This window comes from Mesoplodon mirus, assembly GCF_964341445.2.
Source record: "Mesoplodon mirus genome assembly, chromosome: 3".
In the NCBI taxonomy this organism is placed as follows: domain Eukaryota; kingdom Metazoa; phylum Chordata; class Mammalia; order Artiodactyla; family Ziphiidae; genus Mesoplodon; species Mesoplodon mirus.
Window position 1 is genome coordinate 39,031,606 of NC_138978.1, and position 24,236 is coordinate 39,055,841.

The 24,236-nt window shown below is 51.3% G+C and overlaps 2 protein-coding genes across 3 annotated transcripts in view; both read left to right on the forward strand.

Annotated features, from left to right (window-relative positions):
- The window catches only part of KDM4A (lysine demethylase 4A), a 43,072-nt gene extending 23,450 nt beyond the window's left edge, over positions 1 to 19,622 (forward strand). For both annotated transcript variants that reach the window (XM_082615323.1, XM_082615324.1), the window contains exons 12-22: positions 1,476 to 1,596; positions 5,106 to 5,287; positions 7,053 to 7,257; positions 7,727 to 7,803; positions 8,489 to 8,544; positions 10,198 to 10,306; positions 10,649 to 10,834; positions 13,831 to 14,001; positions 17,468 to 17,587; positions 18,128 to 18,220; positions 18,356 to 19,622. In XM_082615323.1, coding sequence (XP_082471449.1) covers positions 1,476 to 1,596; positions 5,106 to 5,287; positions 7,053 to 7,257; positions 7,727 to 7,803; positions 8,489 to 8,544; positions 10,198 to 10,306; positions 10,649 to 10,834; positions 13,831 to 14,001; positions 17,468 to 17,587; positions 18,128 to 18,220; positions 18,356 to 18,496 — 1,461 coding nt within the window. In that variant the 3' untranslated portion in view covers positions 18,497 to 19,622. The remainder of the gene's footprint in view (positions 1 to 1,475; positions 1,597 to 5,105; positions 5,288 to 7,052; positions 7,258 to 7,726; positions 7,804 to 8,488; positions 8,545 to 10,197; positions 10,307 to 10,648; positions 10,835 to 13,830; positions 14,002 to 17,467; positions 17,588 to 18,127; positions 18,221 to 18,355) is intronic.
- Positions 19,623 to 21,839: 2,217 nt separating this feature from the next.
- Positions 21,840 to 24,236, forward strand: part of ST3GAL3 (ST3 beta-galactoside alpha-2,3-sialyltransferase 3) — a 232,716-nt gene continuing 230,319 nt past the window's right edge. The window contains exon 1 of the mRNA XM_082614043.1: positions 21,840 to 21,964. The gene's annotated coding sequence lies outside the window, so the exon portion shown is untranslated. The remainder of the gene's footprint in view (positions 21,965 to 24,236) is intronic.

The window sequence follows — 24,236 nt, forward strand, 5'->3', positions numbered from 1 at the left end:
GGAGCACAGGCTCCGGACGCGCAGGCCCAGCAGCCGTGGCTCTCGGGCCCAGCCACTCCACGGCATGTGGGATCCTCCCAGACCAGGGCACGAACCCGTGTCTCCTGTATCGGCAGGCGGACTCTCAACCACTGCGCCAACAGGGAAGCCCTCTCAGGCCTCTTGATGTACGTTTTGGAAACTGCTGCTTTAGACTGTCAGTGTAGTTCAGGGCTGATTAAAGTCTGTGCTTGTGTTAGCCTTTCGTGGACTTCAGTGGTAGGAGATCCCTACCATCCCCACTCCTCCACCACATGGCACGCTGCCATGAGCATCATCACTCACGTAAGCAGGGAGCACACATCCTAGTGGTACCATCTCTTCACACCTTCCTTCCCCGGGCAGACCTTCCGACTCAGTAGAGTCTCCGTAAATATTTGTTAAATGAATAGGCAAATAGACCCTCAATTTATGTTTAGAAGAGCAGGCTCTGTACTACCTGCACGTGACTTGCTCAGCATTTGGTTTTTCTTGACATTCCAAGTGTGGGCCTTAAGCCCTGGGGTTCTGTGTAGTTGCACGTGGAGTCTGCAGGCCCAGTGTCCCTTCTCCAAGGTGGCACTGCAGTGCTGACACTTCTCTGCAGCACTCGAAGGCATTGGTTTTGGTCACGGTTGCAAAGTGGCCCTCTTCCAGGCCTCATTTCTTTGCTCAATGGGTTTTGCTGTAACCCGTGTCTCCTAATATCAGTATAGCCAAGTGTTAAGTATGTTGATTAGAAGGAAGCTCTGATGTGGTATTACTGGTTCAGTCCTGTACACCTTAAACCTAATTACATTTGCTCTGACATTATGCAAATGCAGCATTAAATCAACCTTTCTTTCTGCAGCTGGGCCAGAGTTTCAGAGGCGCTCTCTGTCCTGGCTGATGTTCTCCCCTGGAGAAGAGGATCAAAGAGTACCAGCTAGAGCTGAGGTCTTGACAGTGCATGAGGAGAAGCGGCCTGCTTTCTTTTTAATGGGTCTGCAACCCCTCACCCCTTTGAATGAGGGGGGCTCTGGCCTTTCAAACCTGTTTGGCCCAGCTGCCTGGTACTTTGTAACAGGTGCTACTGGCCTCCTGGTCCAAGGAAAGGGACCTCTGGGGCTCTCAGACGTGGACACATGTCAGTGAGCTGAAGGAAGGGGCTCTTCTTTAGAGCTGGAGTAGGTTTATTTTTGGTACAGTTGTTTCAGCCTGCTTCTGAGAAGGCCAGGACCCACACTGACTAGGCACAAACTTTGCCCTAAACGGTTTACATAATCCTGGCTTACACTGGTTTGCATGACACTTGTCGTTTTGGCTTTTTCTAAGTCAGGTGTTTTCCATGTTGGGTTTTACATTTCTCTGTGTCTCTCTGCCCCGCTCTTTCCCTTGGTTTTTATTGTAAGACTAACTTCTGCTGTATCCCGAAGTGGAGGCAAGACCAACTTGATTCTTTCTTGTGGTTTGTCCAGGTTGCGGATGAATACATGTTTTCTCTGGAGGAGAGTAAGAAGTCCAAGGGCCGTCGTCAGCCCTTAAGCAAGCTCCCCCGCCACCACCCGCTCGTGTTGCAGGATTGCGTCAGCGATGATGGTAAGTGTTGTTTTCACTCTTCACCAGAGGAAAGCCTCTCTCACTGCATCAGGACCTCCTCCGACAGGACCTCAGGGGGCCAAGCTGAGGGCCAGGGGTGGGCCTGCGGCTTAGCTCTTCTCCCACCTACTCCATAAAGGGGGTAGGATTTCAGGATATGGGATTTATAATCAGATTTCATTATACGCTTGAGTGTCTTGGCATGTGCCTAATACGGGATAATTGGATGCAAGTTCTTCCCTCTCTTAGGAGGTCCAAGGCTGATTTTTCAGAATAGCAGGTTCTGTCACTGATGCCAAGCCCTGTGCTGAATGTGTGGCGACAAAGATAACTGAGATGTGTCCATGCCCTCAAGAAGCTCACAGGGTCATGCACTGATCTAAAGGGAGGAGATGTTAATCCAGGCAGACGGGACAGTGCCAGTAACCATGGCAAAGACAAGCAGGAAGGTATACTCAGAGGACCCAGCTTGCTGCGGCTGGCGTTACAGGGCCAGGCCAGGGTGAGATGGGCAGAGGAGGAGGAGTGAGGTGGTTGTGAGCCAGAAGACTTTGCCCACAGGCGTTCCGAGCCCTGCAAGTGTTTTAAGCAGAGGGGTGATGCAGTTGGATTTGCATTAGAAAGATTGTTCCTGGACTTCCCTGGTGGTGCAGTGGTAAAGAATCCACCTGCCAATGCAGGGGACACGGGTTCGAGCCCTGGTCTGGGAAGATCCCACATGCCGTGGAGCAGCTAAGCCTGTGTGCCACAACTACTGAGCCTGTGCTCTAGAGCACACGAGCCGCAACTACTGAAGCCTGCGTGCCACAACTACTGAAGCCCGTGCACCTAGAGCCCGTGCTCCGCAACAAGAGAAGCCACCACAATGAGAAGCCCACGCACCCCAATGAAGAGTAGCCCCGGCTCACCGCAGCTAGAGAAAACCCACGCACAGCAATGAAGACCCAACACAGCCAAAAATAAATAAAAAATAAATTAATTAATTAAAAAGATTTTTACTAGGGATTGCATCTAAGAGCAGAGGGCTTTTGTCATGGCCTCTGTGAGATATGAGGGTCTGAACTAGGATGGTGGAAGTAGGGGTGGGGGAGGGGAAGTGGTGAACCTGCTGGGAGGATAAAGTCCACTGGATTGGCAACCTGACGTGGAGCTGTGAGGGTGGTAGGAAGAGGAAGCCTGAGCTGAGTGCCTCCCTGGGTTCTAGCGTTGCTTGGGGTGTGTGGAGGTGGTATTTGTTATCTCTATTAAATGCGGCTGCTCTGGGAGAGGGCACAGAGGCTGGGGTTAGGAAAACTGAGGAAGAGGAGCCTGTGAAGGAGACAGAGGGGAGTAGGCAGGGATGCAGAGGAGAACTGGAGCTCAGGGAGTAATCGCTATCAGCACAGTGTGGTCTCCTGTGCTGCCCGGAGCCCACAGACCCCGTAAGATCCGCCAGTGACCAGGCCCCTTTTTACTGCTGCCTGATGCCCAGCCTCCTCCTACCCTGTCCTGTCCTTGCTTGCGCCCACAGAAAGCTCAGAGTCTCATCAGCCCTTCCTCTGCTCCACAAACCTCACGTTCCCTTTCTGATCTGATGTCGATGCCCATCTCTACTGTTTTCCTTGGTAGAAAGATCATGATAAGCTTGGTGGGGAAAGCCTCTTCAGACCTTGTAGCCAGAAGCAGGCAGACTTCCATGCATAGTCTTAGAAGCCCTCTGGGGTCTTCCTCCAGCCCCTGTGGGGGTCTCAGTTCCTCTGGGTCGCAGCAGCCTAGCTTCTTGATTTCTCCCCAATGCGCTAAAGCAATGTAGACTGTAGAAAACTGGGGAAGCAGAAAAAGTTACAAAGAGGACAGCAAGATTACCCCACAGAGATGACTACTGTGAACACTTTAATGTGTTAATCTTCCTGACTGTCCTCATCAGATGTTAAATTATGTCCATGTATGTCTTTTTATAATAACGTGAGATCATAATATACCTCCCCCAAACTTTTTATGATTAAAAAATTTCAAACGTGGAAAGGTTGAAACAATAAGATTACGGTGTGTCGCTACCAGTATTCAACAGCTGTTGCCATTTTGCCATAATCACTTGTCTCTCCCTGTGCATTGCTTATGTACGAACAAGTACACGCATATTTGCTGTATCGTTTGAAAGTCAGCTGTAGGCGTCAAGTCACTTCACTTAAAGTGCACCGATAGGCATCTCCTAAGGAGGATTGTCTCCTATATAAAATCCACTGTCATTACACCTCGGAAAGTAAGCAGTAACTTCATAATGTCCTCTGATTCTCAGTCCATATTCATCTTTCCCTGCTCATTCTAAAAATGTGTTTTTATAGCTTTTTCCCTTTAAACCAGTATGAACCAAACTAGGGTCACGCACTGCATTTGGAAGTTTCTTTAGTCTCTTTTAGTCTCACACACCCATCTCTCCACTGAAAACATTTTTTCTCAGTTGAGGCATAACATATTCAGTGAAGTACATATGCCTTAACTGTGTAGCTCGATGAAGTTTTATCTATGTAAACTGTAAAAATTTTTTTTTTTTCTTTTTGCGTTACACGGGCCTCTCACTGTTGCGGCCTCTCCCGTTGCGGAGCACAAGTTCCAGATGCGCAGGCTCAGCGGCCACGGCTCACGGGCCCAGCTGCTCCGCGGCATGTGGGATCTTCCCGGACCGGGGCACGAACCCGTGTCCCCTGCATCGGCAGGCGGACTCTCAACCACTGCGCCACCAGGGAAGCCCAATGTAAACTGTAAATTTTTGATTCCTACAGTTTTCACTTAGCATAGTGAACATTTTCATCATTCGTTCAGTATTCACACGTAGAACGATTCTTGGCCACTTTTGGTTTTATAAGCGGAGCAGGTGTCAGTGTGGTAGTTTTTCTGTTGTGATTGTGAGCAGTCCGTTTCTGTTTCTTCCCTCCTGCCTCGATCACTCTTGTTCTGGCCAGGATGCAGAAAACATCTGTGCTTGGGTCTTGGCACCATGGCTCCTGGCTAGGCCTGATTGACGGGGCTTACAGGGGTTGATTTTAATTGTCTGCATCGGCCTAAATACGCTATGATACCCTTCACCGAGGTCACATACACTGGCAGCTGCCAGATCCCTTTGGATTAAACATGACTGAAGGCAGAGGAGATAACTGTTTATTTGCACTGAGCTTGGGTTGCAAGGAGTAAACACATAAATGGGTATCTTCCATAGGTATGTTCCAGAGCCTTCCTTGGGCTACTCAGCATAGGACTCCAGGGTCTCTTGGAAAGTACGCCTGTCTGGGAAGGAGTGAGCAGGTCATTGGAGGGGCTGTAGCCATGGATTGCAGGGCTCCCCACAGCATCATCCAAGTATTGAAGGAGCCTTTTGCAGATCGCCTCTGCCCTTTGCCTTTGTCACCCATAGGATCTTGGGTTAGTCCAGACCTGGGACCAGAAGCCTGGGCTGTGCTCGTCGGCTCTCCGGGCAGAGCCATAGATGTGCAGGGCTGGTGCTGACTGACTCACGCCCCTCCTTCCTCTAGATGTATCAGAACAGGGGACCCCTGAGGAGGAGGCTGAGGAGACGGAGGCCTGGGCCAAGCCCCTGAGCCAGCTGTGGCAGAACCGACCTCCAAACTTTGAGGCCGAAAAGGAATTCAACGAAGCCATGGCCCAGCAGGCCCCTCACTGCGCCGTCTGCATGATCTTTCAGACTTATCATCAGGTAAGCCCCCCACGTCCCCTCTGTTTACTCGGGACCGGCGCTCAGAGGAAAGCTAGGTTTAATGGTGGGGACATAGCTTGGGAAAGGCATGTTTCCCTAGTGTCTTCTGTCCCATCCATGTGTTGGAAAGGCTTCACCAGGCAGATAGCCATGCAGCAATGTGGGTGTTCACTTGAGAATGCTTTGGGGAAGAGCTGAGGGTGTGGCTTAGGCTCTGGGGGATTCCCTGCTGCCCTTGGCACTCACACTGTTTGCTGAGGAATCTGCTCTTTTGTTATTCTAGTCAGCGACGATTCCTTCCAGGTGCTTTGTTGACCTTGCCAGTCGGTCTGGAGAGCAGGGGATTTCTTTAAATCGTTCTGAACGTCAGGTGAAGAGCCAGATCCTCCAGTGTTGTCTCTTCTTCCCTTTCCCATTGCCACCGCAGATGTTGGCAGTAGTGGAAGGGAATTCGGGAGGTGTGGGAGCAGAGGGCCTGCAGGAGGGAGGGGGATGGGAAAGCACCCTGGCTGAGCTTAGCCGTGCCCCTCCCACTCCTGGGGCATTTGATGGCCCCACCGTCATGGGTCTCTTTGGGTCCAGCTCTAGGAGGCCAGGAAGACACCCACAAGTTGCATGTGCCAGATGACCAGGTCAGTCTCAGCTGGGACCTACACAGGGTGGCATGTAGAGAACCAGTCCCCTGATGGTCGTTAGAGTAGCATGGCTGCCACTGAGCCTGGCAGGGCCCCAGGTTCCTGTTTGCCAAAGAATGAAACTTCAGACCAGAGTACTTTTTTTTTTTTTTTTTTTTTTTTTGCGGTACACGGGCCTCTCACTGTTGTGGCCTCTCCCGTTGGCGGAGCACAGGCTCCGGACGCACAGGCTCAGCAGCCATGGCTCACGGGCCCAGCCGCTCCGCGGCATGTGGGATCTTCCCAGACCGGGGCACGAACCCGTGTCCCCTGCATCGGCAAGCAGACTCTCAACCACTGTGCCACCAGAGAAGCCCCCCAGACCAGAGTACTTTTGAGTTAGTAACTCATTCCTTCTTTCCGTTGACCAAAAGCAAACCCAAAAGATCTCAATGTGCCCTTGCCTGTGAGGGAAGTAGGCAGATGGCCAGGCTGTACTGCCAGTAGATCTGCTGAGGGGGGCTCAGAGTTTCATGAATGGCATAGGCTTGGGGAGGTGACATGTTTCTGGGCCCTGTCCTTGGAACGGGGGTGATGGTGCCATCCAGCAGCAGAAGCGGCAGATTCTTGCAGTCAGGCTGTTTTCCAAGGGAAGTACATGGACATAATGTTCTTCCCGAAGGGCCCTAAGCCAGGAGCGGCTCTCGGGGCTCCAGCCATGTGACAGTGCTGCAGCTCAGGTGACTGCTGACATGGGCCCCGAGAGGAAATCAGTGCTGGCCCACGGAAGCACCTGCTCTGGGTCCTCTCCCTGGCCGTGCATCGCAGAGGGGAGCCGCCAGGAGCAGCAGCCTCACTAGCCTCTCAGTGCATTTTATTACCACTTGGTTTGGGAAGATTGAAATCCCAGTTGCCTCTTACCTCGCTTCCTTTTCTCACTTGTCCCCGGGGGCCTTTGTTTGATGCTGCTGTGAGAAACTGAATTGGAGTCATTGGAGGTAACTTCAGTTAGCGGCTCTGGGATAATGGCTGTGCACCCGGGAGCCTAGCGGGTTCCCTGTCAGGAAGAGAGCAGCTTCCTGCTGACGGGGCAGGTGGAGAGCTGAGGACACGGGGCTGTTGACTGAGGTGTGCACTTGCTCCCTCCTTAGGTGGAGTTTGGAATCCTTAGTCAGAACTGTGGCAGTGCTCCAGATTTAGTGCCCCAGAAGCAGAGGACCAAGCCATTGATTCCAGAAATGTGCTTCACCTCGACTGGGTGTAGCACGGACATCAACCTGTCCACCCCTTACCTAGAGGAGGACGGCACCAGCATCCTAGTGTCCTGCAAGAAGTGCAGCGTCCGGGTCCATGCCAGTGAGTGCCTCACTTCTTCTCTGCGTCCGGTCCCAGGGGCGGGGGCGTCTGACTGGAAGTCCTGCCCTCTCTTGGCCTCCCTGCGACCTCCTAGTGACCTCGCCAGCTCCCCAGTGCAGATTGCTTATGTGTCTGTTCTTGGAGTTTGGTGCTGATTGAGTCTGAGTTTCCTGTGACTCTGGGCTCCGTGCTTGTACTGTCTACCCTGGGCTGTCCCCTTGATTGTGGATACCAGGAGGGGATTAATCTCTGCTGCTCGCTAGGTGCGGGTAGCAGTGAATCTAGTTTCTGACTTTGAGACTGTGGGCCATACTCTATGGCTGACCCGTGGGGGTCTTGATGCCACAATTCAGGGGTTTCTGTAAGATTTGGTTGTAGCTTTGGGGAGTAGTGTTTGGAAAAGAGTTGCAGGTCTACCTTCTGACTCTGGCCTCTGGGTTTAATTTGCTCCCCTCGGTGTCCCTGTTAGGTTGCTACGGGGTCCCCCCTGCAAAGGCTTCTGAAGACTGGATGTGTTCTCGGTGTTCGGCCAATGCCCTGGAAGAGGTGAGCACATCCATGCTGTTGCTGTCTCCCTGTGAGACAAGTTCGCTCAGGACCGGACTGTTTCACGCGGACTCTATGTCCCAGGGGTCTGTGCAGTGCCTGGTACACAGTGATGTCAGCTAGCATTGTTGGAGTAAATCCCCACGACAGTGAGAGTGTTTGCTGCCCACCTGTGGCAGGGCACGATGGAGTCTGGAAGCTGTGTTTGCTTCATTGTGTCAGGACCAAGTAGAAGTTTTCCTGTGGATGGACCATAACCTCCTGTAAAGAATTGAGCTATCCGGTTGGAGCATCAGAATGGGACTCAGATGGTTCATTTGGTGGCTTTCTCTTTATTCCTCCCCTCTCTCTGGAACCTGGCAGTACCCACATAGGAGGCAGTCAGAGCCCTGTAATGCCCCCCAGCTTGAGCAGGGCATCACTCATGACTTTGCTTACGTTGTTGTTAACAGTAGTAGCGAAGCCGATTATGTTAAGCCGGGAGAATAATTGGTGCACTTCAGCCCCGAGTGGCCTCTTCCTGCAGGGTAGTCCTGGTTACAAGGGCTGTGCAGGCGAGGCCTCGCATGCTGTGGGCTGCTTTCTCACGGGGAGGCTGCCGTGGCCCGAAGGAAGGGGCGGGGAGAGCAGATGGGCCGTTAATGACTCGGTGGGTGAGCACTCTTCCTCCCCGTCTTCTTGGCAGGACTGCTGCTTGTGCTCATTACGAGGGGGAGCCCTGCAGAGGGCCAACGACGACAGGTGAGTTCTCTGCGCTCTGAAGCCGAGTGCAGGCACGTCGCCAGGGCAGTGGCTGTCATCAGTATGACCGATGAGGACTTGGGAAGCACATTGTTTGGGGCTGAAATAGCATCTCCAAGACTAATTTTAAGGATGGGAAGCTGAGCAGTCCCAGAACTTTCCAACCCGAGCTTCCCCTCTGAGGCAGCCTTGTAAGTAACGTCCTCCTTTTGGAGGAGCTGAGATGGACTCGTGAGGGTACGAAGACCCTGTGAAGATGATGCGGGGGCTTCGTGGCGGAAGTGAGGACAGTTACCTTGTTACACCTGGGGCTGGTGCAGAGGTGGCCACGGCTGTGAGCTAGTGAGACCTTCCTGCAGGCGGACTCCCTGGCTGTTTGAAATGAGGGCGACTGTCCTTAAGAAGGACAGTGGGACATTGAGGAGAGCCCAGCCATGCCTACCCACTACTCAGTCGATTCTACAGAGCGTTCTGGGTACTCAGCCCAGAGCTGGGCTTCTTGGCCGTCCGGCAGCTCGCTTTCACTGAGCTGAATTTTTGTGCTTGGTCATGGCTCAGTGGTTCAGAGGTAGAAATAAACGTAAGGTGAATGAGGTTTTCGCCCCACAGACCGGCTGCTTAGGGGAGACTACTCCCAGGTCTATGGGGAACCAGCAGGGAAGACCCTGCTTCCAGCTAAAATCCTGTGGGAACTTGAAGCACACATACCACCCGGCGTCCTGCCTCACAGGAATCCCCTTCATGCTGCTCCAGATAGATGGCTGCACTGCTTGCCGCTTCCACCCCTCTAAAGGCACTTGCTGCCGTGACTTGAGGTCACTGTGTTCCTCAGCAAGATAGTGCTGTTAAAGTTCTTCCTTTTTTGCAATGGAAAGGGCTCTGCTTGCACCTCCCACCTTTACCTCATGATCCTTGGTCTGCCCTCCAGGGCCATGCAAAACAAATCTGTTCCCACTCACACACTGCAGGTGGCTTCCACGCAGCCCCGACGCTGTCTGTCGTAGGTTTTCACGTGGCTTGATCCTGAGAGTTTTCACCATCTTAGTTAATCTCATCTTGGTGCGTGTCAGTTTCCCCAAATGCCCAGAACTTACTTTAATAATTCTCTAAGGGTGTCCGTTGAACAGACCTCTCAGTAAGTGGGGCTAGGGCCAGACCTTAAAGAGTGAGTCTGAGGTGGAGGAAGGGGGCAGAAGGGAGAGGTCAGTCACTTCAGCCCGGGGAAAGGTCTGGCCAAAGGCCTGGAGGGGGAGGGCTGGGCTTACCGGCACATTGGGGCGCAGCTGGAGATATTTTGAGGAAGTGCCCAGTCCCTTGGTAAAAGAGGTGTGTATGGGGCTCTCTAATTTATTCTCACTCCCTGGAACCTGCCACATGCAATTAGCTGTGGCTGCTCCTGTTGCAACAGGCGCTGAGTGAGTGTCAGAAGTGTGACCCTGCGCTGACCCGGGACGTTGTGGTGGGGACCTTCTTCCGCTTCCTCAGCGTGGAGACGCTTCTGGTCTTACCTCACTGGGTCCCAGGAACTTGCTGGGAAGTCCAGTGGTCACACTGGGTAAGGGAGGAAACGCTATAGACAGGCCCATGTTAGAAGAGAAGGCCACAGGGCCTTGTAGCTGGAGGGGGACTGAGGTGACCTTTGCCTTTTGGCAGGTGGGTCCACGTCTCATGTGCGGTGGCGATTCTGGAAGCGAGATTTGTCAACATTGCAGAAAGAAGTCCAGTGGATGTGAGCAAAATTCCCCTGCCCCGCTTCAAACTGGTAAGCAGAAAGAGATGGGCTTGTGACGCTACATCCTTTCCCTGTTTCTGAGTCTCTGGATAGAGGGGAACACAGCGTTTAGGAGGGCATCGCCTGGTTGGCCCAGTGGCCATCCTTTACCCCTCAGTTTCGGTCATGGTTTACGATTCTCCCCCTCTGGTTAAAACTACTTAGTGAGGATGCCTGTGACTGGACACGAGATTAACAGAGGGTGCGTGTACCCTCGTGTTTTGGGAAGGGGGTGGGCTCTTGCTCATAGGGCTCTGTGCATTTGGGTGCGGGTACAGTAGAGGAGACCATCCTAGTTCCCGGAATCATTGGCCTGCTTCTCCTGTGTTGTAGAAATGTGTCTTCTGTAAGAAACGGAGGAAAAGAACTGCTGGCTGCTGTGTGCAGTGTTCTCATGGCCGTTGCCCAACTGCCTTCCACGTGAGCTGTGCTCAGGCTGCAGGAGTGATGATGCAGCCAGATGACTGGCCTTTTGTTGTCTTTATTACCTGCTTTCGGCACAAGATCCCTAATTTGGAGGTGAGGAGGGCGCCATTCTAGAGTCCTCTCGACGGTTTCCAGGATCATTTTCTCTGCAGGCTCTCCATTTATTGTGTCAGCAAGTATTTCATCAAGCGCTGTGCTTCTTGGAGACTGCTAACAAGTGTGGGATTAGATGGCCCCTGTCCATTCTCTACTTCCTGCTTTGTGCTTCCTAATCCAGTGGAACCAACTGCTTGTGGTTGATTCCTTGTTTGCCTCTCCTGGATAAACTCCTTGAGGGTCCATGTCTTGTTAACCTGGGTGTCCCTATACTTAACACAGTTTCAGGGACATCGCAGAAGCTCTGTAAATGTTGTGAACTGATGGGAAGAAGAGTTAACCATTAACCCCCATACAGTAGTGATTTTTGCGCTTCTCTGAACAGTGAAGCTTAAATGGGTCTTAAACAATATGTAGGAATTGTGAGCAGGAGGGCAGTCAAGTCTTCAGAAACAGAATGAGTGAGTCTCAGAAGAAGGAACGTGTGAGACTGGCTCTGGGAACGTGGCAGGGGATGGTACTAGAAAGGCAGGCAGTGCCAGAGGATTAAGGCCCTGGGCTGCCACACTTAGGGGTTCGATGTCTCTTCCACTAGGTAAGGGGAACTTTTCCAATATTATGATTTTGAGCTATATGTTTTCTTAACAGTTACTCTGGTGGTGGTTTGCAGAAAAGATTGAAGGAATAAGAATTTGAGGCTGGGAGACCAGTTAGCCTAGGCGAGAAGTGAGGTCTGAAATGGGAACACAGAGGGAGAGCTTTAGGGTCACAGCCGACGCTGGGATCCTACAGTGGGTAGAACTGACGGGGTTTGTTGGCTGCCATGGGGAGAGGATGGAGAAAGAGGAAGAGGAAGGGGTGAGGGAGTGTGAATTCAAGATGACTCAGGCCACACCCTTAAAGGTGGAAGGGATGCTAATATGGTATTAACTGCCATCAGGAACTGAGATGGGGCAGGGCTGTTTTGCAGGGGAAAGTGGGGGAGATAAAAATGAGAGAAAGACCGGTAGACTTTGAGGTCGCTGGAACATTCTGATTGAGGTACCAGGAGGCAGCTAGATTAGCTGGATTAAAATTTGGATATTATCAGCCTTTAACAGCATAATTAAACCTAATTCCCTTTAGAAACGGGACTCTGGAGATTCCTAGTATAAGGAGCAGATGGTGGAGCAGGAAGCAGCGAAAGCAGCTGAGAAGTAGAGAGATGTGGAGAGAAGGAGAGCCTGGCAGCCAGCAGAGGCTGAGGAGGGCCACGTGCTGTCGGGAAGACAGGGCTGGTGGCGTGGTCACTGTGCACCCCAAACCGGGGGTTCCATGGGTAATCAGGTCAGAAGCCAGAGTGCCATCAGTGAATTACAGTCCAGTGGAGGAGATGCCGATGAAGTCTTGTCAACAGTGTGGTGAAAACAATCGTAAAAGGAAGGACACAGTAGAGCACCAGCCCAGAGGACAAACTGTCCTCCACCATGGAAAGGGCCTCATTGGCTGACTGGATTCCCCTTTTTTTTTTTGCGATACGTGGGCCTCTCACTGTTGTCGCCTCTCCCGTTGCGGAGCACAGGCTCCGGACGCGCAGGCTCAGCGGCCATGGCTCACAGGCCCAGCCGCTCCGCGGCATGTGGGATCTTCCCAGACCGGGGCACAAACCCGTGTCCCCTGCATCGGCAGGCGGACCCCCAACCACTGCGCCACCAGGGAAGCCCTGGATTCCCTTTTCTCGTTAAAGATGTTCTACTGAGCACAAGAGGTGGGCGGAGGTGGGTTAGGAGCTTAGGAAGAGGGAAAAATAGTCTATATGGGAATGAGGAATAAAAGCTTGAGGTACCATTGAGTCCTGGCTGTGGTAAGGAGATAGGAGCTTTGTGTTGGAAGAGGTTAGTGATTTGGTGATGATCATTAGCCCCCCATGCCCTCACATTGGCAGCTGTAGATGGCGGGTGCTATGAGGAAACGGGGTACTGTTGAGTATTTCTTTCACTGATTCATTCTTCACATACTTACTGGGCATCTGCTACAAGTCAGGCACAGTTTTAGGTGCTCGGAACATGCTGGTGAACAAGACAACAGTGCCTGCCCTCCTGCTGCATTTAGTGTAGTTGAAAGACATGTAGAAACAAGTAAACGTACAGTGTATCAAACGGGGAGAAGTGCCGGCATAAGAGTAAAGCTGGATACGGGAATGGAGGAGGAGAGGTAGTAAGGTTGTCCATAAGTGGACATTGGATGTGAGGGAGCCAATGTGCAGATAACTGAGGAAGAGCCTTTCAGGTAGAGGGAACAGAGGCACAAAGACCCTGAGGTGGGAACACTCTTGGCACGCATGCTCAGAAGGGAGGCCAGCATGGCTGGAGCACAGAGCTTGGGCAGCTTGGGGAGGGGCGGTTGGACACAAGACCACCTGATGCTCTATGATTTCATCTGAATCAAGGACAAGTTCAGAATGAGAAGAAGGGTGATATGAGGGCCCCAGAGATGGCAGAGCTGTGGAGCTGTGTATAGTATGTAGCTGAGGACATCCAGGGAACCTCAGTCTTTGTGCCCTGGCCCTGAGGGTAGAGCTGGTGCTGAGATCTGTGTGGAGCATTGTGTGGGGACCCTGGGCCTCAGATCACCTTTTGAGCCTCCACTTTGATGTATGTCTAAACTACGTGAATTAGTAGGTGCTGTTTGGTCAGCTCCTTGAAACAGTAGGGAAGTCACAAGAATCTGTTTTGGGAGTTTGTGGTGAGACAGGATGGTAAAGGACCAGTTGTGGACTGGGAATGAGGGAGGAGCTATGTTTATGGGGAAAATATGACACTAGGTTCTTCCGTGTCCTGGCTGGGGTGTGGACATCTGGAAAGACCTATTTCAGCTCCCATCTCCTACTCCTTTTTACTTTTCCACTCTCACGCTTATCTTTCCCTGGTAAAGAGGAGCCAGCTGATCTTGGTCCCCATTTGCTAGGCCTGTCAGCTCCATGTGGGCATAACCCAAGCCTCTGTTTTTTCCAGCGTGCCAAGGGCGCCTTGCAGAGCATCACTGCGGGCCAGAAGGTCATTAGCAAGCACAAGAATGGGCGCTTCTACCAGTGTGAGGTGGTAAGGCTCACCACGGAGACCTTCTATGAAGTCAACTTTGATGACGGCTCCTTCAGCGACAATCTCTATCCCGAGGACATAGTGGTAATGTCTGCAAGGAGCTTCATGGGCATTTTGGGGTGGGGGGTTTCTTGGTCTGACTGGCAGACTGGCTGTGGGCCTGCCTGCCTTTTCTATCCAGGCCCATGGTCCCATCATTCGGCCCCCAAACAGAAAGAAGTGTTTGTACTGGTCTTTCTGTACAAAGAATATCATGTGCCACTAGGGTACCCTACTTCCTCTAGAAGCTTGTAGGAACTGGCGTTTTTTGCAGTTCTTTGAAACATACTTGTATTTTAGTCTAAACTACCCTTTGAAGGTGTTCTGGTGCAGTGGAAGAAGAGCCCAGGCTTTGGAATCAGGCCAGTGTGCCAGTACCAGCTTCATTGCTTAGTAGCTGTGTGATTTTAGGAGAATTAGCCAATTATCTCTTTTCTGCCATGCCCTCTTAGTAGATTTATGGAATTTGCTTTTGGTTCTTTACAGTTGATGCCTTTGGGGGCTGAATAGAAACTGCTTGGAGATACCCCTGGCCTGCTTGTGTTATCAATACCTGAGACACTGGGGGCCCTGCCTGGACTCAATCCTAGGTTTCCTGGCTTTGGACTCAGCACTCAGTTCAGGTTTCCCCTGTCCATCGTTCGTCCGTCCGTCCATCCTCATCCCCACCCCCTACCCCCACCCCCACCCCAACCTTTTCATGTTAGACCGAGCACCAGCCTAGTGGAATGAAGCCACTTCTTCCTTAAACAACAGGTATTTCCCACGTCTCTACCACGTTAGCAACTTAGTTGCTAAAAGTACATTCATTAGTTGTGAGGCAGGCTTCCATGTAGTGAAGATGGTATCAGTAGTGTTTGTGGCAGTAGACTAGCTATGCTTTATTAAGCTCTTCCAGTTTGCCAGACACCATGCTAAGTACTTTACTCGGGTGTCTCGGTCACTTCTCATACCAACTCTGAGAAGTAGGTGGAATCTCTAACTTAGAGAACGCTGATCTCAGGATTCTTCTAGAAGTTACTGAGGACCCCAAAAGAGCTTGTATTTTTGTGGGTTATGTCTATCAATATTTGCTCATTAGAAATGAAAACTGAGGTGAATTGATTTGAAATAATCCATTTTTTAATGAAAAATTATTTTAAGTAAAACAAAAAATATTAGAAGAGTGCCACTCTTCTACAATTGTGCAAAGCTTTTTTACATCACATCTTCAGTTTGTTGCAATATATTGTTTTGGTTAAAGTAAGTGAAGAAAACTCAGTCTCACACAGATAATGCGATTGAAAAAGTGAGGAGTAAAATTTAGGTAGCCTTTCAGATGATTGTGGTTATTCTACTTTGATACTATACCAGGCCTCAACGAGTGGAGTTTCTTAAAAGTTAGCTGCATTGTAGACTCTGAAGGCAGCTTGGTGAACATACCCTCTTACATTAACATTCTCTGGTCTGTCTAACACTGAGAATGGCTCTTTCACTCATGCATGATTTTGCGCCATCATCCATATTGGTGCAGTGGGCTATGTAGATCTTCCAGATGTTGTTAAATTTTATTAGACAATTCCAAAAAAATCATTTTCATTTGTAGCACTAAGCTCAGAAAAATCTTTAAATTTTAGGGAGCTTCAAGCTCATGGTGGTGACACAACTTTTCTGAAATTGTAATTTGTGCTTGAAAGCTTAGGTTTTATCATTGGCAATATACTGTCAGTCCATTTTCCTCGAAGTGACAGGCTCACTTCATTCATTTTCAGGAAGATATCTGCCAGTACCTAAGTCTGAATAACCACAGTTTGTCTGTCAGTCATTCTTTTCAAATAAAGCTTGTGTTTCATGAAAAAAGCAGTCACTTCTTACAACCCAAACACTTACAGCATGCTTTTCCTCAAGACAACCATCGTGCTTCAGCGTGTAGCAGAAGTGTCTTTTGAGTACTTAACACATGTACTCAAAGATTGAGGTTTAACACAAAAATTTCTTCTGCTTCATCAAGGGACGTTGTTATATGGAACCAGGTTTTTTTCTTCTGCTCCTAAATCATGAGTACACAGTGGTTAAGCATGCAGTAACAAGTAGTAGAGCTTAGGGCCATTGCCTCAGTTTGTGCGCAAGCGCCAGCAGTTGCACCCGTGTTAGGTGTTACACCATCACTGGAAATGTCGGCGCGGCGGAAGAGGCTGACGTTTTCATATTATTGTGAAAACCCTCGTGCTCTCACAAGGTCCTTGCAAGTGGCTCAGGAACCCCCGCTAAGGTCTGCAGACCATACTTTGAGAACTGCTGTTGTAGTAAAACTTAATATCTGAGAACTTAAGTGACTTATCAAAGACCACATATTTGGCTAGTTAAAACTTCCACTTCAGATTCTTTTGGGGGCAGTACTTTCTACTTAGTTGTTGAATTCATACATGATACAGTTATGAGGACCTGTCAGTAATGAGTTGGCAATACAGTATAGAGCATAGAGCCATTTCTATTCAGTAAGTGAATTGGTGTGTAGAACCTTCCTAACTCTTGTCATGTAGTGGAATTGGTAAGAGCAGTTGGAATAACAGCATTTTAGACTCTCTGCCCTGCTTCCGCTCCAATGTGTACTTTTTTGGGCCAAGTCCACAAGGACCTTCTCCCAGGTGTACTCATCAGACCTTTATTCAGCTGCCATGAACATGTTCATACACTGACCTCCCACTATATACCAAGCCCTCTGCTGGGAATGCAGCAAGGACTCCACCCATCCTTAGGGTTCCCCTGCCTGCAGGGAGTAAAAGTCCTAAAGTTTTTTGCCAGGTCCCATGGTAGGTGGTCTTTTATTACCTTTCCTTCAAAAAAAAAAAAGGTTAAGAACCCTTTTCTTTCCTTTTTTAAAAAACTTTATTTGTTTTTATTTATTTATTTATTTTTGGCTGCATTGGGTCTTTGTTGCGCACGCGCGCTTTCTCTAGTTGTGGCCAGCAGGGGCTACTCCTTGTTGTGGTGTGCGGGCTTCTCATTGCGGTGGCTTCTTTTGTTGCGGAGCATGGGCTCTAGGCGCGCGGGCTTCAGTAGTTGTGGCACGCAAGCTCAGTAGTTGTGGCACGCAAGCTCAGTAGTTGTGGCTCGCGGGCTCTAGAGCACAGGCTCAGTAGTTGTGGCGCACGGGCTTAGTTGCTCCGCGGCATGTGGGATCTTCCCGGACCAGGGCTTGAACCTGTGTCCTCTGCGTTGGCAGGCGGATTCTTGACCACTGCACCACCAGGGAAGTCCTAAGAACCCTTTTCTTAAATAGTTGAGTAAAGTTTGAGTATTTCTTTCTGGCAGAGCCCTGTGCCCCTGTCCCTTAGAGAGACAGTTGAAGGAACATGAGAAGGACTCTTGATCATGGCACATGTCTTTTACATTTATTAAGTTTATTATGGCTGCTTTTTTCTGTCACCTAGAAGCAGCAGCAGCCAGCAGAGATAGCGGGGTGGACTTGGACTTAGCAGGTCTCTCAGGTGGACCTTCCTTTCACCCTTCTTCCTTAACGTTCCCTCAGAGTCAGGACTGTCTCCAGTTGGGTCCTCCTGCTGAAGGGGAAGTAGTCCAAGTGAGATGGACAGACGGCCAAGTCTATGGAGCCAAGTTTGTGGCCTCTCACCCCATCCAGATGTACCAGGTAACCAAAGGCTTTTGTTGGGGATGGGGGAGGGGGCCTGATTAATTCAGTGTTTCCTCTTGAGCAAGAGGAAGTCTTTGCTCTTGGAGAGCTAAGGCAGTGGTCCCCAACCTTTTTGGCACCAGGGACACCGGTTTTGTGGAAGACAGTTTTCCATGGACGGGGGGTGGGGGTGGGCGTGGTTCAGGCGGTAACGGGAGCGGTGGGGAGCGGTGGGGAGCGATGGGGAGCAGCTGATGAAGCTTCACTTGCTCGCCCACCGCTCACCTCCTGCTGTGCGGCCTGGTTCCTGACAGGCCGTGGACTGGCACCAGTCTGCAGCCCGGGGGTTGGGGACCGCTGAGCCAAGGGGTCAGTGACAACCCTTTTCAGAGCTAGGGGCTGCCCTGTGTCCAGTCTGCCAGGTATGGCTTCAGACATGGCAGGCCTTACTTCAGTGTTCTAAACCCTTCCTGTGACTACAGGAAATTGCCACTGTGCGTGATGGACCAGGGAGAGAGTCAGGGATATCTTAGCTAAAGGCCTTTGTTTCCTTGATAGGTGGAGTTTGAGGATGGCTCACAGCTTGTGGTTAAGAGAGATGACGTGTACACGCTGGATGAAGAGCTTCCCAAGAGAGTCAAGTCTAGACTGGTGAGTGTATACTTTCTGTGTGCCCTTGGTTCCCATCTGGGAGGGAGGGAACAAAGCAAGGATGTGTCCCTTTGTTTTTTTTCTTCGGGGTGGTTGGCCATAAAGTGCTCATTTTGCTTACCTATTCTTCTGTAGTCAGTAGCCTCAGACATGCGCTTCAATGAGATTTTCACAGAGAAAGAGGTTAAGCAGGAAAAGAAACGGCAACGAGTTATCAACTCAAGATACCGGGAAGATTACATTGAGCCTGCACTATACCGGGCCATCATGGAGTAGGTGCTTCCAGCGGCCAGGAGAGTCCCAGCTGTCAAGGCGAAAGCACTCTGGGGTTCCACAGCACAGCAGACACTTCGATCTCTGAAGTCTCTAAAAGTGAACTGTAAAATGAAATGGAATGAAATAACCGACCCCATCATCTTCTCACCCTGCCCTCATCGCATTCCACTGTAATGAAATGACAAGCCGTACTTGGACATGTGGCAGCAGCCGCTGATCTCCCAGCTGATGGGCTGAGCACTGGAACGCTGTGGCTGCATGGGCCCCAGTCTGTAATGGGGTCGACTGTGCTGGCTGGGCTGGTTGCCCTGTTCCTGGCCTTGGACTTAGCTTCCTAATGATCACCTGCACCAACTAGGCAGAGGTGCTGGTGCTTGCCCCCTCCCCCTTTTTGTATTTATGTGTGTGTGTGTGTGTGTGTGTGTGTGTGTGTGCGCGCGTATGTATGTTTGGTCTGGACCAGCTTCTGCCAGCCCCTGGCCTTTACTTTCTTCCTTGCCTATCCAGGGCAACAAAAATGTGAAATTCTGCCCTCAGCTGAACTGAGTAAGGGCCCCTGGGGGTTGGCTTGAGATGGCTGTGGCATCTCTTTGTCTCTGGAACTGCCTCAAGAGAGTGCTGGCAAAGCTGCAGTGATGAGATGCTAAGGAGTTAGCGCCACCTCTTTGCCTTTTCTTGAAGAAGACAGGGGTAACCTGGATGTGTGCCCATATCACTCTAGGCACAGAGCCCCTGTGGACAGTATTAAAGGGTGTGGGTGGGGAATACTCTGAAGGGGGATCTAATGATGGAAGCAGGCAGAGCCTGGCGGGTGAGTCTGTCAACAGAAAATTGCAATCATGCAGGGGCTGGGAGGGTTAAGATGAACTGGGGCCACTGGAGGCCAGGGGGTGGGTTTAGATATGCCCCCTGGTCTGGGGGTGGGAGGGAGCCGATTTGGGAGCGGGGTGGGACTGGAGGGCAACAGTGAAGGGGTTAAACAGGTTTTTGCTCCTTATGAATTTGTTTGCCTGGGCCCAGGGTTGGAGGGATTCACACTTATACCGTATGTATACAAGAAACAGATTTATAATACTTCCCCTTTTTTTGTTACGTATGAACGCTATAAACCAAATTATTTTGAAAATCGGTGCATCACCTTGTCCTTAGCAATAAAACGTGTTGAGCAGAGGATTGGCTGTGTCTGCCCCAAGGAGCCTGAGTGGCCCAGGGTCAGGCCGGGAGTGTATCTAGAGTCATAGGCTCTGGAGCAGGGCCATGCATTTTAAGGACTCAGTAAGGCAGGATCTAGGAAGCCCTCCTAAAGAGATGGGCTCCTTGTCAAGTTCTGGTCCTGTGGCTCTGTATGGTGGGACCTGGCAAGTAGAGGCACCTCTGGCCGTAAGTACCTCCTTTTGCTTCTCTGGCCCTAGAGATGGGAAGGAGAGGTAATAGATGAAGGACCAGACCACTTCCACAACTTGTAGAACTGAGTTTGACCTCTCTCATCTCGACCCCACTTGTTAACTTCATTGAGCAGGTGTAAGTTTATGCCAGTGTCTGTTCCATAAAAATTGTAGAACCAGCTTGAAAGAAGGCAGTACGTTTTAGGTGCTTGAAAAGCAAGGGATTGACAACCCCTGCCCCCCACCCCGTGCGCGCTTCCTTTAGGTCCTGAAGCTGTTCTGAGTTGCTTGTAGTTGGTAAGATGCTTCCCCGGAGGAAGACCCGGTCCCTTTGACCCCCATTGGGTTCCTGAGGTCCTGGAGGTGGACAAGGTTAGAGCAGCAGCAGCAGCAGGGGTGGGGGGGGGGCAGTGAATTGGGCACAGCAGAGCTGTTCAGCTGGTCTTGGACAGCCAGGCACTAGGTCCTATTTCTTGGCTCCTGCCAGGTGCCGGAGAATCTTGGGTCAGCTCAGCAACTCAATGCTTCTTTGTGTCCTGGGGCTTGGGAGGTGGCTGCCACCTCTGGTGTCTGATTGTGGGGGAAGGGAGGAGCAGCAGGTCTCAAAGATACCTACGTTTCTATGCAAGTTCCCTCCTGGGGCCAAGAAGGGGAGGTTGAATTTTTTGTCCAGCACCCAAGGATTCCCAGGCGAGCGTGGACAGAGCCAGGCCTTAATGCATTGGCAAGCCCTGGGAGCACACATCTTTGGAGGGAAGAAACACTTCCCCAGACTTCGCAGGGTCCCAGACCTCCCTACCTTTCACTGACCCTACCATCCCCAGCCCTGCTGAAGGACAGGCAGGGTAGTCCCTTCTGTAACGCCAGCAGAGTTCTTGCTCAACAGCTGACCATTTTTCTAGAAACTTTCACCCTATTGTAACCCCAGCAGAGTTCTTGGCTCAACAGCTATTTTTCTAGAAACTTTCACGTTTTGTTTTGGTCAAATGTAATAACCTCCTGGAAAACTGACGTTTAAAGAGGTGATGAGAGTCTCAAGTCTCACGGAACAGGCCCACTTGCCTGCAGTCAGGTCCAGGCCAGCCTTTTGGACAGGGCAAACTGCCCTTCTTTGGTGAGGCAGCATCTTTGGCTGGGCAACCAAGGATCACAGCCGGACAGTTCCTCCTCTCTTCCGTAACTCCCCTCGGGGGAATTCGTTTTAAATTGTGCCCCAGTAGGGTGGGAGAAAAGCTGGGACCTCCGGAACTGAAAAGGGTAGACGAGATGGGGCGGAGTGGTCCTGTGCCCGGAATAAAAAGAGGCTCTAAAGTAGTAAGAAGGGCAGCCAGCGACCGCTGTCCACCCAACTTCACAGGATTGAGCAGGGTCGCCCAGCCCGTGGACGTCCACAGCCCCGGGTCTCAGCCTGGTTCCAGGCGGAACCTCGGTGTGGAGTGACCGTGTACCCCCGTCCCTCGCACGGCCGAGGAAACAGGCTCTGGAGGGGTCATCTCGGCGGACAGCGAGCCCTGCGGCCGTCAGAGGTCCGCATCCTAAACGTGCGCCCTGCGGGGCGTGAAGCCGGGGGAGGATTCTTCAAGGCGGCGGATAGGCTCCGGGGAGCCGAGGGGTGGGCGTCGGCGCGGAGCCAGCAGGCCGGGCCCGCTGGACTCACGCCCTGAACCGCCAACAGCCCGAGTCCCGGCGGGCGCGCGAGGCGGACGGGCCGGAAAACTCGGGGGTCCAGTGTTTAGTGGGCCGCTCTGGGCTTGCGTCCGCTCTCTGCCTGCAGTGCCCCGCATTGGTCAGCCCGGCGCCCCGCCCGGCTCCCGCGCGCCGATTGGCCGCGGATGCCCAACCCTCGGTGAGGGCTCTGAGGCGGAGAGTGGGATTGGTGGTCCCGTCGTCCACGGGTCGGGGTCGCGGCCGCGCGCTCCGCCCGCCGCTGCGTCCCCACTATGGCGGCGCCCAGGCGGCCCACCGCGACTTGGGCGCCCGCCGGGGTTCCCCGCGGCTGCCGCCGCCGCATTCGCCGTCGCCCCCGCCTTCCCGGCAGCGTCGGGCCGGGCGCCGCCTCCCCCCTGCCTCCCTCTCCGCTGCGGTAAGGGCCGGTCCTGCGCGCGTCGGGGCGGGCAGTCATCACAGCTAACGGTCGCCGCCGCCCCTCCCCTCCCCCGCCGCTCGCGGTCCCCGGGTTGGTGGGGTGCGGAGCCCGCGCGCGCTGGTGCTGGGGAAGGAGGAGTCGGGCGCGGCCCAGCCGTCTCCGAATAACGAAGTCTGGTTCGGACTGGGGGCTCGGGCCGGGAGTTCGGTCCCTGAGGGACCTCGCCTGGGTAGGGGCTCCCAGGCCTCGGGGGAGAGGACGGCTGGACCCGGGCCGAGCAGTCTGAGGTCACCTGCGCGCGAGACCCCGCAGCGCTGCGCACCTTGGCGCAGAGGAAGGACCTGGTCAGGCGGGCCTTCGCTATGGGAAGAGGGAGGAAAAGTGGAAAACCTGAGTGGGAATCAGCAGCGTACGGGTAGCGGCTGTCATTGCTTATTGCTCTACCAGCCGCCAGATGTTCCGGGGACTGAGGTCACTTTTACTGACAAAGTACGCCTCTTGCTTCCTTTTCTCTGGCACTTCTCCCCATTGTTTGCCCTGTGATTTTGTTTGCAGGAGGAAATGTCTTAGTGATGAGAGCAGGTTTGATTAGGATAGTCTCCCACGAACATTTTGAATTCCTTTTTGCAACAGTGCTCGTTTTTATGATTCCTTAATAGACCTCACTTATGTTTGTGTTTCCCGCACATAGGAGGAAGGAGAGAAATGTGTGAACTGACTCAGTGCAATTAATTGAGAGAGGGACCAATGAAGGCAGCTGTTATTTTGTTAAAAACAAAAACAAAACAATAAAACAACAAAAACGTACAAACTTTTCTATGGATACACTTTGAATTAACTATACTATAGCTAGTTGAACAGGAAGGTAGAAAAAAAGCACTTATTGGGTTCACGAAAATAAATAGACCTCATGGAAAATTAGGTTATTTCTAAGTCAGAATCACCTTGGAGTGATGATCATTTAACTGTTGGATATACCTTCAAGTCAGAAGGCTTAAAAGGAAGCTGTCACAAAAATTTATGACCGAAATGGTATTTTCAAATAATCTCTTAAGGCAATAGCAGCTCCTAAGATTAAAGATTCTTAACTCAAGGATATTTTGAAGTATTAAGTGATGAATCTCCCTATTTCACATGTCTAAATGTCTAATCAGAGTTTAATAAAAGTAAATTATTAATGAGAAAAAAAGATGTGCATATTCTTAGAGACTAAGTGACTTTGGATCATCAATAAAGTGTCTATCGAGTACATATTGTGTGCAAGGCAGTGCAACTGTGGGGACCTCACGACCTGTATTGTATGAGACTTGTTCTCATGGGCCTATGAGTTGGTTGTGGGGTTAAAGGGCACACAAGAAAATGATCACTAATAAAATGGTCTCTAGAATTCTAAGATAGTAGGTCTATGAAAATTCTGGAAAAGGAGAAATCCATGTGTTTGAGGAAGGTTTCACAGGAGAGCTGAGGCTTGAGTTGAGCCATGAATGGGTAGGCCTGGGTGATGAAGAGGAAGGAGAAGAGAGGAAATGAGAAAGTGAGGATGGGAAAGGTGGCAGGGGAGAACCCAAAACCCTCATGGGTAGTTCCAGGGGGTTCTTATTAGAAAAAGTGGGAGATGAGGTTATACAAAAAAGGCAGGTTGATGGCATCAAATCAGGAAGTAACTTTGTCCTGGATGGAGCAAAGGGTAAACAAGTAGTAGTACTTCAGATGAAACTGGAGCTAGCTATTAGAAAAATAGACAGTAGCACTTTATTTGCCCTTGTCGCTTTTACGAGTAACCTTAGCTAGTTAGAATAGTGGTCCTCTCAGCTACCCAGGATCTGCAGCTCAAGAATCATTCTTGCCTTTCTTTTTTTCCCCCTTGTATTAAGTTGGTTACCAGGTCTTGTTGCTGCTGCCTCCACACTGTGTCGAGCTTCTTTCTGTTCCTACTGTCATCACACTGACTTGGCGCCATTGATACCATTCCCTCGAATTACTGCAGAAACCCCCTAGCTTTCCCCCCCCACCCCTTCCATCTATCCTGTGTACTGTCATCACTTGCAGGTATCTCAATTCCCCAGCCTAGACTTTTATTTATTTTTTTGGGCTGAGTTGGGTCTTTGTTGCTATGTGTGGGCTGCGCATGGGCTTTCTCTAGTTGGAGTGAGCGGGGTCTACTCTTCGTTGTGGTGCGCGGGCTTCTCATTGCGGTGGCTTCTCGTTGCAGAGCACGGGCTCTAGGTGCACGGGCTTCAGTAATTGTGGCTCGCGGGCTCTAGAGTAC